This window comes from Barbus barbus (assembly GCF_936440315.1).
Source record: "Barbus barbus genome assembly, chromosome: 27".
Classification (NCBI taxonomy): Eukaryota; Metazoa; Chordata; class Actinopteri; order Cypriniformes; family Cyprinidae; genus Barbus; species Barbus barbus.
In genome coordinates this window covers 5,126,734-5,140,898 of record NC_136755.1, presented here as the reverse complement: position 1 = coordinate 5,140,898, position 14,165 = coordinate 5,126,734, and the positions used below count along the sequence as shown (strand labels likewise).

Sequence of the window (14,165 nt, the reverse complement as noted above, 5' to 3'; positions counted from 1 at the left end):
CATGTAATAAATGTAAAGACACCAGGACAACTCACCCAGTTGTCCCCCTTGATGATGGCCCTGCTGTTTTGAATCAGACAATGGACACTTTTGTTTTTGATGACTAAAAGTGACCATTTGCCCCCTCTTCTTTAAAGTGGACATATTACATTTTTCACAAGCACCAGTTTCTTCTTGTGGTCAACAACGTAAGACATTTTTACAATTCCATGCTGGTGTACTCAGCAGCAGGAGGACAATCACATCAGGAGATTTATTCTACAGTCATTTATTAGAAACTTTTAAAATATTTCTTGGGAATACTGTGTGTTGATAGTTTTTTGTGTTTTTTATGTAATAATAGTTGCAGCTCTAAAGAGAAAATGCAGATCTGAGATGAAACACAGGTTTGTTGAAAGTTCTCTTTAATGTTTCTTTTACAATTACAGAAAGAAGCCACATGAATGGTAGAAATTGATTAAAAAGAAAAATCTACAGATAGTGGAGTAACCTCTGGCTGACTAATGTGTCAACATATCCTTAAATATGGCAATCAAGTTTTCTGAATTAATAATTGTCAATACATGTGGAGTCTAGTTTGTCCTTGATGTTTCTTTATGCTTCCATATGTTTTTCTTATCAATGCAGAACTCTTCTTAAAAAGTGACCTGTATGTGTGTTTGTTGATTCATTATCTCTTTTTTAAATATTTGGCTTCTAATGCAATACTTTTTAAAATATGAAACATTATTTAAAGCAGTATTATGAAAAGGTAACTTTTTTACTTGGACCCCCAGAAATCGTCTGTGTGATGTGTTTACTACAGTCTTGCCGGAGAAGGGTTTACACTTGGTATGGATGACTCGTTGTAATCTTTCGTACAGAAAAAAAAAAAATAAAATAAATAAATAAATAAATAATCTGCTCAAAAAAAAAAAAGAAAAAGAAGAAAAAAAGTTGTAAAAAAATGTGTTGCTATGCATGTACCAGTATGGAATGAAATTCCAGAAATGTGGGAAATGTTATTTTATGTGACATATAAATTAAAATTCTAATCTCAGGACAGCAGTGTCAATGAATTTGCTATATATCATCTCTTTTTATCATTACTGCACATATTTAGTTCAGGACAATATCTATAGGCAGTAGGAGTGTGTATGGCTTAATGTACAAGCACTAGCACCACCTAATGCTAAATACCTTCCCTTTAAAAAGAATAATAAGCAGTAAACAGTCTTTAAATGGTTGAATAGAAATTGGCATTTTCAATACCCTACTGCAATCAAATCTTCCTGTTTAAAAGTCACCTGTTTTCTATATAGAAAGTCTTGTATGCTTTGAATGAGGTTGCCAGGTCTGCGTCACAAAATCAGCCAAATTGGTAACTAATCCAGTCGCATTCTGGGGAAGAATGGCTATCAAGACTGATTCAAAAGCACTCTAAAATCACCTTCCGGGGAGTCGAAGCCTTCTTCCAGGCAGTCTAAAAATGAATGTGGTTGGGAATCACTCAACAAGGGAGTTACACAACAAGGTAGGCCTGCTTACTACAATTAAGGTACTTATGGACAATGACATTTATATATATTTCACGTGATGAACAATCATATTTAGAGGTGCAACATTAATCTTTCACAGATATTCTCACTAAAACATATGTAGAATGCATAATACCACTCACTTATCATCTGTGAATTTAGTTCTTCACCTGTGTTATTCATTAGTTACTCTCTGGTTAATTGATTAGTTCCAGCTGTTTCTTGTTTTCTCCCTCACTTAGTCGGGGTATTTATGTTGCCCTGTTTGGTTCAGCTCTTGGTCTCTATAGTGTGTGTGTGTGTGTGTGCGCGCGCATTTTTGTGACAAATGAGGACATAAATGTGTATAATGACACAGGTATGACATAGGTATTACAAGGTGAAGGTGACTTATGAGGACATTGCCCCATGTCCCAATTTTTCAAAACGCTTATAAATCATACAGAGTGAGTTTTCTTTGGGGGAAAGTAGAAATGCACAGTCTCCTGTGAGGGCTAAGTTTAGGTGTAGGGCAATAGCACATACAGCTTGTACAGCATACAAACCATTACGCCTATGGGATGTCCCCACTTTTCACAAAAACAAATGTGTGTGTATGTGTGTGTTTAAATACACAAATATATTCATATTTTTCAAAAATATTTCACAAAAATATTTCATTTATAAAACCCATTTGTTAAAAATACTTTCTACGTGTTCCACAAAGATTTCATAACTGTGCATTTAAGGAAATAGTGAATTAAGGGTAACTTTTTTGGACCTCAAAGTCAGTTGAATTAGTTGAATTATTTAGATCAGTAGGAGTGTTTTTGGCTCTAGCACCACCTAGTGTTTAGTAATGGTTCAAGACAAGAAATCATTACATTTTAAATAGAAAGAGTCTGCAGCTCCTGCAAGAAAAGTGGATAAATATTTTGGTGAGTTACCATTTTACTCAATGCTTGACGCTTGTGCTGCATTTTTAAATCCTAAAATAACATACATAATGCCATTCAGATGTGTGATTTTTTTTATTCTCTCAAATCCACAGCAGATTCAAAAGCAGATTTCATTAGTTATGATAATCGCTTACACCAGCATTTCTCAACCCTGTCCTGGAGCCTCAACACTGCATGTTTTAAATGTTTCCTTAATCAAACACACCTGATTCAGATCACCAGCTCATTAAGAGAGACAAAACCATTAATGTGTCAAACAAAAGAGACATTAGGCTCATTTGAGATGAGTATCACTGAAACACAACAGTGAATTCCCTCAGAGAAAACCTGAGCTGGTGTAAATTTCTACTTATGATTCATTTTCACATTTTAACATATAGTGACCAATGATGCTGTAAAAACTTTGACCTTCTCGACACAAGGCAGCTATCATGAGAACAGGAGAACAACGTAAGAAATAATTAAAACTCTACGGTAGCCGAGAGAGCTCAACGCGCTGCAACTTCAGAAAACACATGCAAATAGAAAAAGCACCAGCAAATCAAGAACACATCTTCATCGGTTTGACAGCACATGTGCTGCAAATGCTCACAACACAAATAAATAAAGAAACACACTGCAAATGCTCAAAATACAACCAAATAAATTTTATTCGCAGCACTTTGTTGGGTTGTGTTGGGAGCATTTGCAGCGTGTGCGTTGTAAAATTGAGGAAGTTGTTTTCTTGATTTGCAGGTATTTTTTCTATTTGCAGCGCGTTGAGCTCTCTCGGCCACCGTAAAACTCTCCTTCTACACAAATCTCTTGATTCATGATGATCAAATGAACTGATTACAAAACAAGCATGTATTTATTCTGTGGAAGCCGGGCTAAATGAGCAAACACTGTTATTTTATTCCTGACCCTCAATCACTTACCTACAGACATTGCCTGTAACATAAATACTAGAATGGAAAATGATTCCCTGTTTGTTATATAATAAAAGAAACGGGATGGCAGAAATTGAAACATCTTGGCCCTTAGAAGCCAGAATATTCTAGCGATGTTAAATTGACTGATGTAGGCATTTATGTAGATTGCCATCTGCGCTGAAACTGTAGGATTCTTTATAAAGTTGCCATTGTTTAGCATTTTAAATATATACAGTAGATACTGTTTTTATAAGGAGAGTCAATGTGACGTGCTACTGATGCTTATTGATAGTTTTCATACTGTGGCAAAGACAAAAAAGCAGGACAGACCCTTTTGGGGGCCGCCTAAACAGATTTCTAAATGGGCCCCCACTGTATACACAACATACTCGTCCTTCACTGACACAGACTACACAAAACAACCGTAATAGGGCTAATATGTCAAATAAATGAATTTTTTTAACTTACTGATATGTGTTTAGACACAATACACTAATTCCATTATTCATAAATGATTAAACAACCATCATAACTTGGTAATGACAAACACAAAGTGTGTAGGTGAAATGAATAAATAGTCATGCATTACATCATCACAGGACAGCTGGCTGCCAACATCATGACTGATGCTAATTATGCCACTCAGACGTTTTTGTGCCATTGAGGATCTGAGGTAAGTTTTATTAGCTAGAGCTTTGATGCCACTGTCACTGGCAGAGTACATGGAATGTGAATAGCTACCTAAAGGTTTGCATATAACTCACATATGCCTTTATAATGCAAGCAGTTCCAGTGCTGTCATTTGTCTCTAGGGAGAGTTGGGAGGCTTTCTTCTCATTCAAGCCAGCAGCTCTGTAGCTCATCTGAGAAGTTTTTGTCTGATGGAGATCGTATTGATCTCCAGGAGTTTGAGTTCTTGCCCAACTAGTTAAAGGACAATTTGGAGTTGAGATAACCTCCGAAACCAAAGGCATTTACCTTTTTAAAAGCTCATTATTGTCAAATGTTTCTAAAATGTTTACGGTCTGAGGTAGATTGCCTCAACAGCCATTTTAGGATAGTTTATGGCTTGGTCTTAGGGGCTGTTTACACCTGGTCACTTCATGCGTTGTGTGACTTAGGAGTCCTCTTCACTATTCCTAACGTTTCACAGATTTAGGAGCTAGTTTTAGTGCTAAAACGCTTTGTGAAATACTCTTGGAGCAAAAATGTAGGAGTGCTAAATTTAGGACTGACACGCCCCACTATTTTTTACATTTTCTCCAAAATTGACGAGTTATGAGCTACTTTTAGACTTAAGATGTTTTGTGAATACGGGCCCTGAAATCTGGAGGATCCTATTTCTTCATTGAGTGACTGGGCTTCAGTCCTGTTCAATCTTTAGTTTTCTCCCTCACCTGTAGATGTGATATCAGCGTGATCTTTGAGAATGGCTCACCAATGGGTTTTTCAGCTGCAAAAAGAGTGAACAAATTCTGTACAACTTCAAACAAGTCACTAATCGAGGAGACATGACTCCTGCGGTCTACGCCGGTCCTGCCTTTCCATGGGCCTGATTTAACCTTTCATTTGCAATTTACATTTATGCATTTGCCAGGCAGGATCATCATACTGTGGCTTAAGACAAAGACAGCTTCTCTTAAGAACAATCTGAGTACTTAAAAGATGTGTTTTGTGTCACGCTTGACTTATATTGTCATGGCTGTTAGGTTGTGTATTGTACAAATATTCACTTAGCTAACTTTAGTTACTTTAGATGGTTGCAGTGTATGTGATAATGGCTAATCTTTGCAAAACAATTCACACTGGAATCGATACAAAATGTATTTCATTACACATTTCCATTCAGATATTTCATTAAGGATGACATTGGATTGTAAACATGCATGCAATTTGTGCAATAAAAACATTCAAATAAAACACATAAATTATTATGGGGTCCAAGAAGTTTATTTTAAGATGCTTATAATTTATATAATTGAACATGATTTTTTTTTTTAATTCATGATATAAGATTTATTATATAAACCATAAATAGATATTTTTTTCAAAATGTATAACAGCAGCTTTTCTGCTTGTGGAGTGTTTTGACAGCTTCAAAAAACTACATCAGGAAGCTTATGGTTCAATTTATTAAAAAAGCTTTTTTTTCATGAAGAGTGTTGGATTTGGGTCTTTAGTGCGAGTTATTTTCTAGACTGCTGTAATTTGTAATTAATAAAATTAAAAAAAAAATAGTTTTAAGGATTAAAGTTAGTTTAAAGCAACAACTAAGCAGCTGTTTGGTATTTTCACAATCACAAGACTTTTATTTTGGAAAACACCGACTGGACTCTTATTTTGAATCTCGCATATGTTGTTGCTGATTCTCCACGCCGAGCTGCTACACCGGGAAAATGTCTCGAGTTTACGTGGGAAAATTGAGCTATCGCGCCAGAGAGAAAGATGTGGAAAGGTTTTTTAAAGGCTATGGGAAGATACTGGAAGTAGACCTGAAAAACGGGTATGTGATATTCTCTTTAACGATACTCGAGTAAACTGAATGTGCAGCATTGAGTCATTAAGAAGGATATACTGCGGTTTCTTTTGCTCCACACGAATCAAAATAGAGCTCCAGAAGGGATTAAATAGCCCTGAACATGAATTGCGCATAAAAATGTGTTTGGAAATATAAAATCCGAATTGAATCAGTCTTTTTAAGGCAGATTTTGTGTTAGCGGTTTTAGCCCAGCATGCTAAACTCCATTGTTTCCAGGCTGGCCTCGAGTGAGTGCTTCATTCTGCCTTTCAGAGTCACAGTCACTAAAAATGAAATCTAGTTATTTAATTTATTTTTAATATACAGTAGGGTCCAAAAGTCTAAAGCCCTAGTGAAAATGGTTATATATATATTTTTTTATATAAATCATATGATCAGCAATTTGAGGATGTTAATGAAATCCGCTTTCTAGTTGCATGATCGTCAAGTTTTATGTATATGAAAGCTCAACGATGTAAATAATGGCTGTGCTAAAGAAAAAAGGGTACAAACCTTATGATAACTCGTGCCTAAACTTGCTGTTTCATTAGGAAATGTGACCCTGCACCACAAAACCAAGATAAATCGCTTTTTGTATTCCAAAATTGGATAAAAGCGTCTGCCAAATGACTAAATGTAAATGTAAAAACCAGTCATAAGGGTCGATTTTTCGAAATTGAGATTTATACATAATCTGAAGCTGAATAAATAAGCTCTCCATTGATGTATGGTTTGTGAGGACAATATTTGGCTGAGATGCAACTATTTGAAAATCTGGAATCTGAGGGTGCAAAAAAAATCTAAATATTGAGAAAATAACCTTTAAAGTTGTCCAAATGAAGTTCTTAGCAAAGCATATTACTAATCAAAAATAAGTTTTGATATATTTATGATAATAAATTGACAATATCTTCATGGAACATGATCTTTACTTAATATGCCAAAGATTTTTGGCATAAAAGAAAAATCTATAATTTTGACCCACACAATGTATTTTTGGCTACTGCTACAAATACACCCCAGCGACTTAAGACTGGTTTTGTGGTCCAGGCTAACAAATGTATCAGTACAACAGAAAATTGTACTTGCCTAGCCATTTAATGATGTCTTTAAAAATGTAATTAAATAACAGCTGATTTGAAGAGTAGAGGCCGCTGGATTTTGTGTTTGTTATATCGTAAATCTCTCCATCTCTTCAGATATGGCTTTGTGGAGTTTGATGACCCCCGTGATGCAGATGACGCTGTGTGCGATCTGAACGGCAAAGACCTTTGTGGGAAGCGAGTGATTGTGGAGCACACCATAGGACAGCGGCGTGATGGTGGCAGCAGATCTGGAAGAAGTAAGATATGAATTTACTCGCTCTTCCACAATACCATACACCAAATACTATTTCTGTTTCATAGGAACATCTTTTTATTTGGTTGATGTTTAATTGTACATACACGGCATATTTTCAGGCTTCTCAAATGGAGAGTTTGGTGCTCAACATGCCTATTATAATCTTTGATCCTTATACCAGAAATGGATGTTTCCAGATTTAATGTTTGTAGTTCTGTCACCGCAGGTCCTCGGGTGAAGGAGATCAGCTCTGACATGGTTTTCACAGATCTGTCCAGAAGTCTGTTGAGTAAGACGCTGGTGGTTTTAAAAACAGTGAATCACTTGTTCTTGGGATTTGGGTTTTTTCATCAGCTTGACCTTAACTCGATCTAAAAACAGAATAGAACAGCAAGTTTAAAGGGATAGTTCACTGAAAAATAAAAATGTGCCGTTTAATTTTCGCCATCTGACATGTAGCTGTCTTTTTTATTTTTTTTTGTCAGTAGAACAGTAAAGATTTTTAGCTGAAGTCGTGGTCCTTGTTTCATTAAATGGAAGTCAGTGGCTGCCCGTATTTGACATTAAAAAGCATATCAAGGAACACAAAAGTAATACCTGTGGCTCCTGACGATATTGAGGTCTTATGAAGTGAAATGATCAGTCTGTGCAAGTAATTGAACACTATTTACAGCATTATTAAATGTATTATCCACAGCCTCAGGCAACAGGGAAATCTGATTCTTTTCCACAAACTGGTTCTTTTCACTATTTTGTTTACATAAACATGCAATCCAATATTAAAGCACCCAATAATAATGTGAAACGTGGTTGTTTTCCATGCCTTAAGCATATAAAGTGAATAAACTAGTCGTCATCAGTGCATCTTTCTGCATAACTGCACATATGATCAGCTCATTGGCCTACAGATTTTCATTTTTGGGTGAACTGTCCCTTTAAGAGTGTCCAGTCTCTTTATGAGAAGCCTGAAAATTGTATGTTAAATTCCAAACCTTACTACATATACAGTTTCTAACTCTTTTAGGGAGTGAAATTGTATGAGTGGTAATTTTTTTTAGAGTATTACTGATCGGTGATTCTTCAGTTGGGAGTATCTTATTGTCCATACAAGAATATCTCAAATTTAAAAAAGGATTTATAAAGTATCCCTAAATGAAGAATCACCTTAATAATCTATTAATTCTGCCTCACTATATGCAGATTATAACTGTTGCAATACAATGATTAAGTTATTTATTATAAATGGAATAACTTATGTCAAAGCTAGAAATTTAACACTCAATGTTTTATTAAAAGAGTCTGACCGCCTGCCCCTTTTGCTGGCCATGGTGTCCCCCTTCCCATGCGTGTGGCTCTTTGACCAAACTGGGCCCCTGGGCAGACCATAAAAGCGAGCCAATGTGAAAGAGGACCGCTTTTCCCATTAAGCCAGGTGGTGAGGATCTCAAGGGGTTTAGGAGATGTGGTTTGAGCTCTTTTAGGTGTTTTGGTTTTGTATATTTTGACACATTTTCCCTTTCCCCAAATAATTAATCTCTTAAGTACAGCGTAAGTATGTTATTTGGTGGAATATTTTCAGTTCTTGAAGAAGATAGTTCGCCTAAAAATGATTCTGTCATTTACTTGCACTCATGTTATTCTAAAACGTAATATTCAGTTTGTAATTTATTGCACTCTAGTTGAAGCTCAGTTTCTTAAACTTACTTTTTCTATCATTTTATAACTTTTTGTAGATTATTGCTGTCTCAATATAAAGTGTTACTGTGTGTGTGAAATCCACAGAGTCTTAAAGGCCAGTGTGGAGACTCTTGTGTTTTTCCTGTCCTGAACTGTGTGCATCTTCCTCTCGTCACTCTGAAGGTAGTCGGTATGGTCGTGGAGGAGGGGAAAGGTACGGCCCACCCACTCGCACCGATTACAGGCTGATTGTGGAAAATCTCTCCAGTCGCTGCAGCTGGCAGGACCTGAAGGTACAGAGGAGAATGACACTCTTTCAACAAACTGTTTCCCCGTCTGAATACTGTAAAGCTGATATAAAGCCACCCAGCTTTATATCAAGCCGATGTAAAGCTGCTTTGACATAGTTTGCATTGTTAAAAGCACTATACAAATAATAGTGACTTGACAAAGATACTTTTTAGTTTCATGTCAATGCCAATAGCCAAGTCACTTCTTTTCTCCCTCTGTATTAACCCCTGTGCGTCAGTTTAAGTTACTTAAGAGGATAAAAATGTGTTAAAAAGGTCATTAGTGAGGACGTAACGGTATTATCAATATCGTGATATCGCGATAGCAAATAATCGATATTATTGTGGCCACATGACGAAATGAAACGATAGGTCTTACAGGCAAAAAGTGTAGTTTTTAAAATATATTTAAACTTCTGTGTTTTGGGCCATTATGCTTTGGCACGGTTTCTGTTAAACGAACTAAAAGCGAAAGCACAATATGGCTTAATCCCTTCAGGAAGTCTGTTTTTGCTGCGTGTGTCAAAACGAAGCGCGCACATTGAGCCGATCAGCTTGTGACCCGGTGTTTTCCGTGCCTTTACATTTTTTATATTTTTAATTATAATTTTTATTATTTAACAATTTAATATAACATCTTTAATATTTTGATGCATTATTTTTTATTTTTTTGGTGAAGAAAAACAACTACCATTCACACACATTTCTCAATACACACATACAGTGCCCTCCATAAGTATAGGGACAGTAATGACAAAATTGCTCTGTTTGCTGTGTAGTCACAACATCTACAAATATTAAAAGATTATGAGAATATGAGACAAAACTACAGAATGTCACATTTTATTATTAGCCGTTTCAACACATATTTTACAAAGTAAAAAGAACAGCACTTTTAGAGTTCATCCCACTGTCTGATGTGTATTGCAAGCAACAGTTGAATTTAAGGCACGTATTTAGAACCAAATCCCTTGCGTGCAATCACAGTGAGTCTGCGACCACATCACCAGACTCTTGGACTTATCCTTTGAAAAGCTTTTCCCAGCCTTTAATGCAGCCAATTTCAGCTGTTGCTTGTTTTGGGGAGTTTCTGCCTTTACTCTCCTCTCCAGCTGGTGAAATTAATGTTCAATCGGATTTAAATCTGGAGATTGACTTGGGCAATCTAAGACTTTCCATTTCTTTGCCCTTATAAATTCCTTGACTGAACTGGCAGGGTGTTTTGGGTCATTGTCCTGATGCAGTATGAAGCACTTTCTGATGAGGCCAGTGGCATTTTTTTTAAATATTGGTAGGCAAGCTGGTTTTCTACACTTCTGCATTCATTCTGCTGCCGCCATCATACATTAAGTCATCAGTAAAGTTGAGAGGGCCTGTTCCAGAGACAGCCATGCATGCCCATGCCATGACACCACCTCCACCATGCTTTACAGATGAGGCTGTATGCTTGGGATCATTGCAGTTCCCTCTTTTCTACACACTTTTGCTTTCCCATCACTTAGACAGAGGTTAATCTTTGTCTCATCTGTCCATAAAACTCAGTTCTAAAACTCTACTGGCTCACCTTTTTTGCAAACTCTAATCTTGTCTTTCTATTTTTGGTGCTGGTCAGAGGTTTGCATCTTGCTGTGTAGCATCTGTAATTCTGTGTCAAAGTCTCCTGAGGACAGTAGATTGTCAGAGCATCACCCCAGCTTTCTGGAAGTTGTTGGCGAGTTTACAGACAGGTATTTTAGGGTTAATTTTCACAGCTTTTGTGATTTGTCTGTCATCAACTACTGTTGTTTTCTCAGCCGATCAGGTCGTTATTGGTTGCTGGTGTCGCTGGTGGTTTCCAAACTCTTGATTTCTCCATGCCCTTTGTTTTTGCTAGAGCTCTAACTGACTTTTCTTTTAGCATCCAAATCACTTGCTTTTCTCTCAAAGTCAGCTCCCTCATCTTCATCCTGGTTTGTGTGTGTCATCATCGAATGCAAGATTCAGAATGCATAAGTAATGGATATAACTGATACGACACATTCCCTGCTTTTAATATCTGAAGAATTAATGCAACAGGACACAGCTGATCACTTAGAAAGACCTGTGAGGCAACTGTTCCAATACTGCTCCTGTCCTAATTCTGTCCTAATTCTGCTCACATCAGATAGAGGGATGAAACTCTAAAAGTGCTGAACTTCTTAGCTGGTAAAATATCTATGTGTTGAATCACCCAATAATAAAATGTGACATTCTGTAGTTTTGTCTCATATTCATCTTTTAATCATATTTACAGATTTCTTGACTCCACAGCAAACAGAGCATTTTTGTCTTTACTGTCCTAATACTTATGGAGGGCACTGTGCAGTCTACACTCTGAAATCCATACCAATACACCCACAAAATAACTTTAATTACATTTTCAATTCAACTGGCCCATTTTTCTAGCAGAAGACAGAAAAAAAAAAAAAACATTTTGCTTCGTAGGTGGAAAACAAGAAAAAAAAAGTGTAATTTTCAAGCCTTGCCAACAAAATTAAAGCATATCAAAGATGGCATGATTTTATGCTTAAATGGCATCAAGATTAAATATTGCTGTTTTAATGGGTTTCAGGGGGTATGTTTTTTTTGTCCTTATGGTCCTGAATATAATTTAATTTTTTTGTGTGTATTGTAAAATAGATTTATGAAAGGAAATAATAGTGAAATATAAAAATTCCAATAGAACACATTTTGGCCAAATGTATGCTTTTTGCATTAACACAGCCACAAAAAAAGGATGCACAAGGGTCAGTCCTGTAAACATGATCAGCGATTTGTTCTTGAGTCATGTTGTTATTGTTCACAGGACTACATGCGGCAGGCTGGTGAGGTGACTTACGCAGACACTAACAAGGGCCGCAAGAACGAGGGGGTCATTGAGTTCAGGCAGTACTCAGACATGAAAAGAGCCCTGGAGAAACTGGACGGCACCGAGGTTAATGGAAGGAAGATTCGGCTCATCGAGGACCGGCCTGGTGCCAGACGTCGCCGCTCCTACTCTCGCAGCGCCTCCAGGTACCAACAAATCAAGTTTAGAATTGTTACATTGCAAATGTGGGAGACATTTAACTGTTAATTAACTGAGATTTGGCATGTCGCAACTTGATGTCATGATATTAGTAATAGGCTAAATTAAGTTTGCTTGTAGTCAAAGCTGCTTTAGAGTTTCATAGAGAACGTGTGTAAAGTTTCTTGCTCGCATCCCTTAGGTCTCGCTCCAGGAGCAGGAGGTCTCGCAGGAGCCGAAGCCACAGCCGAACCAGCAGTCGCTCAAGGTAGGCAGCTCAAGTGAATTAAGATTTCAGTTTTCCACTGTGAACTTGAGAAATAAAATAGGACTTTCTGTTTTAGAAAACATTTAAAGATCTGGTTGGTTGTGTGCAATAAAATACTTTCATAGGATATTATACAGAAGTCCTTTTTTAGCATGTTAATGCACTCAGTGCTCATCTAAGTAACACCTTTTGCAAATTGTGTGAAGCAGTGCTCTATTGATTAGTGCTCAAATTCTGAGCACTGCTGTAATGGAACTAAACTCTGCAGAACTGAGTTTGACACACCTGGTCTAATTAATGACATTGACTAATTTAAATGAAAGCAAAAACTTCCTTTCCTGCATCTGATATGCTGTGCATTGCAAATTCTCACATTCAAGTTTCTATATTCTCTTATGACAGTAGTGCAAGCACAGTTTAGATGAACGAATCCACTAGAGGGCAGTAACTGCTGTAATTTCTGTGTGGCTTCAAAGGTGCTAATATGTTGATTTTTCTCTTTCCAGAGCATCAGGCTCACGATCACGCAGCAGGTCAACCAGCAAGAAGGCAAAGGGCGAGAGCAGTAATGGAGCTCGCAGGGGAGGTGAAAGCGCTAGGGATAATAGCACGAGCTGCAGCCCCCCGAGCAAAAAGAGCAAACGGGAGAACAAGAGGGCTCGCTCCTATTCCCGATCCAGGTCCCGATCCAGATCTCGATCCAAATCGGAGAACGACAGGGATCTCTCCAGAGAGTCTGGATCCAAATCTCAGGAGGCAAAGGTCGGTCTCGATGAAGGTCGGGCGACTGAAAGGGCGCACCGCTCTAGAGCTCATTCTCGATCCAGATCACAAACGCCACCAAATGCTGATCTGCGGAGGGAATCTAGATCCAAATCTAGATCCAAATCTCGCTCGCATTCACGCTCGCGATCTTACTCCCGATCTCGATCCCGCTCAAGGTCACGTTCTTAGGTAAAAAAATAAAAATTCAAATTGGCTTTTTTTTTTTTCTCTTGTTTTCCAGTCTAACTAAACATCTTTAAAACAAGAATATATCTTGATTTTCTTTATTTTTTAATTTTTTACCCCACTGACAATTTTTGTCACTAAATGGTTAGATTTATGCTATAAAAAAGAGACAATTTGTGGTTGAGGTAAGAAAATAATCCGAATTCAAGATAAATGATCTGAAAACAAGTCTGAATGTTACTTTTTTGTGAAAAGCAAAACGGTGCATCTTGTTTTTAAATATTTTTCTTGATAATGACACACAACCTGAAATTTGTCTAAATGTGTCTAAATGTTGTTCTGCCCTACGTTTCTCTTCTTTGAAGCAAACTACTTTTTTTTTTTTTTTTTTTTTTCTTTTTTGTCGAATAGTTTGTAGTATTAGGGAAATTGCTTGCGTATCCACATTTCAGTATTTACTGGTATTGTTATCCTTATGCATTTTTAGTAGTGTTTTTGTTTTAAAATAGCTTGCAGTATATTTTATTCATAAACACTGAGTAAAATGAAACCAACAGTAGATGTCATTGCCTTTGCATTGTATATTTAGAAATGTACCATAGTTGTTGTTTAAGCTGGGGCAGAGTTTATGGTCTTTTTACAACAAAGTTCTCCATACAAAATTAATAAAAAAAACAACTGCCTCACAATACTGTCTAATCAGTTCATTTACAAAGGTGTTTTGTGGTG

At 36.9% G+C, this 14,165-nt stretch overlaps 1 protein-coding gene across 2 annotated transcripts; it reads left to right on the top strand.

Annotated features, from left to right (window-relative positions):
- Nucleotides 1–5,688: 5,688 nt before the first annotated feature.
- Nucleotides 5,689–14,124, top strand: LOC306847700 (serine/arginine-rich splicing factor 4-like). 2 transcript variants are annotated; one of them, XM_079381816.1, is made up of 7 exons: nucleotides 5,696–5,869; nucleotides 7,084–7,226; nucleotides 7,452–7,514; nucleotides 9,086–9,195; nucleotides 12,017–12,225; nucleotides 12,420–12,485; nucleotides 12,992–14,123. In XM_079381816.1, the coding sequence occupies exons 1-7, from the start codon at nucleotides 5,763–5,765 to the stop codon at nucleotides 13,437–13,439; spliced, it is 1,146 nt and encodes a 381-aa protein (XP_079237942.1). In that variant the 5' UTR covers nucleotides 5,696–5,762; the 3' UTR covers nucleotides 13,440–14,123. The 2 variants fall into 2 exon arrangements, with proteins under 2 accessions (XP_079237943.1, XP_079237942.1); XM_079381817.1 differs by lacking the exon at nucleotides 7,452–7,514 and having other exon boundaries at nucleotides 5,689–5,869; nucleotides 12,992–14,124.
- The last annotated feature ends 41 nt before the right edge of the window (nucleotides 14,125–14,165 follow it).